The 4,843-nt window shown below is 39.7% G+C and overlaps 1 protein-coding gene across 1 annotated transcript in view; it reads right to left on the bottom strand.

The window, feature by feature from the left end:
• Positions 1-3,905: 3,905 nt before the first annotated feature.
• Positions 3,906-4,843, bottom strand: part of LOC145399027 (uncharacterized) — a 25,639-nt gene continuing 24,701 nt past the window's right edge. Inside the window, exon 19 of the mRNA XM_080271759.1 lies at positions 3,906-4,092. Within this exon, the coding sequence (XP_080127885.1) occupies positions 3,906-4,092 (187 nt within the window). The remainder of the gene's footprint in view (positions 4,093-4,843) is intronic.

Raw genomic sequence — 4,843 nt, 5'->3', positions numbered from 1 at the left:
TCGAAACCGGTATCCTGCAGTTCGCTGGGTTCGCGTTCTGATAAGCTTGAGGAAACACTAACAACAACTACAGTATACCGAGACTGAAGAATTATGCCCACATTTTGAAACTGTTTTTTCGTGACGGTACGCCATGCAGTTTCGACTTAAATTGGACCCTCATTATATATACCCACTGAATTCGAGGATGTCTTTATCAATATATTCTTGCCATCTACACACGATTTTGATTAATGATTAAAAACATCATTTATTAACCCGATCACATTCACATTAACCCGTTCACAATCACAGGTCCTTCTTAATCTTGATAATGTCGTCTAGTGGCAGCAACTATATTTAGGAGTCACCCACAGTATTATTTAAATCCGAGGAGGTTTAATTAACGCGTTTAATAGCTGAACCTATTCATTCCAATGACGCATTTTTAGAGGCTCGAGCATCCCTAGGAGCGTTTGTCTCTCACTAACGAATTCCGGACGCGAGATGCTGTACTCCCATAGACTTTCGCGAAGCCACGCCACACCACACCACAAAACGCAACAAAATCACCCTCCCACACCACACCAATCACTGGCATTAGCCGAAAAGCCCTGAAGTTCTCGCATGAAGTACTTTCGTACTTGTATATTTTATTTTTGCTTCATCCAGACACTTTTATTCTGACTGGGAAGGTTTGACACACTGAAGGGGTACGATATAGGCTTCATTAACTCCTTCATTACTAGAGGTCATTCCTGAGTTATGTGATAATATCGTCATCTCGGTAGCCAGAATAACATAAAAAATATGTCATCGAATTGAAGGAGTTAGTATCTTCAGTACGATGACTTTATTTTTCTATTATATTCTAGCAACATTCGGGCCCTTTTATTCAGCTTATGGACAGATACCTGTTTGTGGAAAGACAAATGGAGAATGTTTCAAACTCTTTTACCCTAAAATGTCCCTACCTTGGTGAGTTTAATTATTCTTGTTTTATATCTGTTCATATTCGTTAACGCTTTCACTTCACGAAGGTTATTTATATTCTGTTAATTCTAGCCTCTGACGATTATGAGTCAGCTGAGGAGAGACGTTTCAGACTGGAGGGTTGAGCTATAATATATAACAGCTCCTGCCACGAACAGAGATCATCCTAAGCTCAATAAAATCATCTGGCGATAGCAAAAACAAAATGACGTGTCTGGAGTGAAGAGATTTGCAAATGTTGATATACATAAAAGAAGAAAAAGATTAAGAAAACAAAATGTTGATAACGTCCTAATGGTGAAGGAGTTAACGAATTTTGATATACTGTGCATGGAAAAAGAGCAAGATTAAGAAAAGTTCCGAGTTGTATATACAGTACAACTCTAACTCCCCCTTGATAGGTACAGAGCATTTATCAAACTTGTAATATTATTGCTAGTACCGTTGCATTATCCAATCAATTACGGGGACTATCACGATAAAGGCTTTACGAAAAAAAGAAGAAACCTAGTTCCCATTATTTACCAACTTCAGGGTCGGATCTAACACTTTAGAAAAGGAGGGAATGTAATTCCCAGCGGAAGTACCTGAATTTCGATTTCATGCTGATGAATTACCAAATTCCTCAAGATATATAACCAAACCTTTTTTTTTTCTTTTCTTTTTTTTTTTTTTTACTGAAATGCTTCATTGACAACATTTATATAAGACATTTGTTACATATATTTCCGGTAATAACAATATTCTTTTACTGAAAGTAATAAATGGTTTGCTAAAAATGAGGGGTGGAGGGCGTATGCCACCCCCGACGAAAACCGTGCCTGAACTAACCATCTCATCTTTGGATGAATTATACCCACACACGAAAATACTGTATATTGAGAAGATACAATAATTTCGATCCGACTTGCCGTTTTAATAATGTCTGCGATGCTTAATTTGTGGTTAAGATTGCTTGTATATTTAATTGTCTTCACACTCATACAGCAATCAAACACTACGCAATCAGTTAGATAGAAAATTAAATAAATAAACAAGGAGAGAAGACGATCTCGGGTACGTATTAACTGTTATGGAAGCTTGCTTCTTGTCAAACTCGAATAAGATCTTTCATATTTATCTATCCTTAGACCGTCCTCAGGTATGAATAGAGACGGAACATACTTTAGCTACACACATGACTTTCTCAACACAAAATCAACATCAGGATAAAGACACATCGTAGATTCAGTGCCTTGAAAACACTGACAGGCTTCACATACGGGCAACTAAGGAATCAGTGAAAACAGTCCACAGTATAACTCTTTATTAGGACAACAGTAAATTACGTGAACCCGAACTAGGCCACACCATAGCTACGACAAACATGGTAAAGCTACAAATACAGATATAGAAATAAGGTCCATAATACTAACATGATAAGAACACACTTACAGTATATATCACCTCGACCAAGAAATAATACTGTAGTAGTTTCAGTGAATGACCACTTGAATATTAGGGGAACACAGTTCATCACATCAACAAAAAAAATCCATCTCACCCTTATAATCTTACGTTACGGCATTTCTCACCTATATATATATATATATATATATATATATATATATATATATATATATATATATATATATATATGGAAAATGCCAGCAAAGAAAGCTAATAAGCATCCTTCATCCTCCACCCAACAGTACCCTACACTTCACAAACATAACTACCATATACACAGACAACTAGCCACCACAAACATACAAAGCACCAGCCAAACAGCATCCTTCCCAAACTCCCTCAGGATGTTCATCCCACAGAAACCGCCCTTCCCAGAAAGGCATGATTATACCCAGTCAGGCAGAGTTGTGGCCACCGCCGTTCTGTGCTTCAGTGCTAACACTGCTACAGCTCACAAAGATTCCGCTATGCCCTCAGTGTGGTGCAACCCCCACTCCATAACACACCACATGCACCTCACTTTCACAACACAGTCAAGCCTTCAGCATAACCTCTACGAAAGATCTCTGGAAGCGCCCGGCTAAAGCAGTCCATTTCCTGCAGTCCAATGGGTTTACGTCCAGATAAACCTGGGACCACAACAAAAACTTCGAGAGATCTCCAAGGAATGAAATCGCTTGGACGCTGCAAGAATAAGAAGATAAACCTCCATTGTCCTGAGCTTAACCAGATGTTCTTCCCCTTGTTAGTGGAAGGTCGCTTGGTGGAGCTGGTGGTACCCAGCTTAGTTTAATCTTACCTAGGCTTGGTAATCTTTTTTTTTTTCCAACTCTTTTTCTCTTCTCGCTCCTGCCAGACGATCCTATTCAACCTCTTGTACTGACATGTTTCCTCCTTCTGCATGATGTCTTTTATTATTTATTTATTTATATATTCATTTATGAATTTACTTTTTATTAGGGACGGGTTGGCCTTCACTATCCCCGTCACTGCACGAGATCTCCAAGAAGCTGAATAAAACAGTGAGGAAGTAGCAGGAATATATCAAAAGGGGGTCACCGTACTTAAATGAAATAATGCTTTCTGTACGATGCCAACGCCAGACGATTTTATTCTACTTTTTTTTTTTTTTTTTTTCCGTGCCAGCGAACAGACTGTCACTCGTACTTCCGGAGGTTAAGGAAGCTCCCAGACACTTCTTCCCTACCGATTTATTTTGGATATCGCTGGCTAATTTAGTTTTGTACGTAATTTAAGCAGAGCATGGTGATATTAGAATGATTTAGACAACACATAAGAGGAAGGCAGGGTGTAATAAACAAAACAAATCGCTAAGGAAGAGGTGTTAGGGAGCTTTCTTAACCGACGATAATACGAATGAGTTATTTTTTACACTGTTCTTATTAGTACATAACGATTGTATTCAACCTTCCACGATGAACTGATAAACTACAAAAAATAGGATGCTGCTTTTTACGCTTGATTCAGCTATCTTCGTCTTCATCAGTAGAGGGTCGCTTGATGGGGCTGGGTGAGCGTGCGTGGGCGGATGGTGGGCGGCGTGGGGCGTGGTAGTGAGGGCGGCTTGGCAGGGGGCGGTGGTTGTGAGCGTCGTCTGCCAGTGCCCGCAGCTCCTCTGACAGGTCCAGGAAGCTCTGATCTGGCGACAACCTGGGGGTGGTGGTGGTATACAGGATACGGGGTTCGATGAAATGACACAGCCAGGGAAGTACTTATAAAATATCCTAGTCATACATATAGGTAAATTCACACCCAGAAGAAGAAGAAGAGGAAGAAGAAGAAGAAGAAGAGGAAGAAGAAGAAGAAGAAGAGGAAGAAGAAGAGGAAGAAGAAGAAGAAGAAGGAGGAGGAGGAGGAGGAGGAGGAGGAAGAAGAAGAAGAAGAAGAAGAAGAAGAAACCTGGAGAATGATGGTGGTATACAAGCCAGTGAACTGGAGGCGCAACTGAACTGGGGAAATATTTATAGTATCCAAGCTATACTGTAAATGCAGACGGAGCCACCCCCACGAAAAGAGGTTTTAGACTGTTACCGATTGACTCCACGATGCTTACTAATACACACACTCCATCCCAATTTTCCCTTGAAAACCGCCCTAATAGCTGGTGTTAAATCCATTGTAAATAACATCACAAACTATGCTGGTAAGACCTGTTTTTCACTTTAGCTTCTTCAGTACGGTGCAGTCCTTTCTATTACAGTCATACTACCAAGAGACGTCTGTATTCAGCTTTGGAAGGACCTTTCAAACCTAAAGATGTAGATATTACCTTCATTATTCCCTTCAAGATAAGAAACCTCCCTCAAGCTGAATAAAACCGTCTTGCAATGGACTGATTAAAGTAAAAAAAAAAAAAATACGCCATCACATTAAAGGCGTTTAGATTATTATTTGTTCCCCC

The sequence above is a fragment of the Coenobita brevimanus genome, chromosome 5 (assembly GCF_032717465.1).
Source record: "Coenobita brevimanus isolate Jiangsu-jjx chromosome 5, ASM3271746v2, whole genome shotgun sequence".
NCBI lineage: Eukaryota > Metazoa > Arthropoda > Malacostraca > Decapoda > Coenobitidae > Coenobita > Coenobita brevimanus.
The sequence above is the reverse complement of the archived record's forward strand: the minus strand, read 5'-3'. Positions and strand labels throughout refer to the sequence as shown.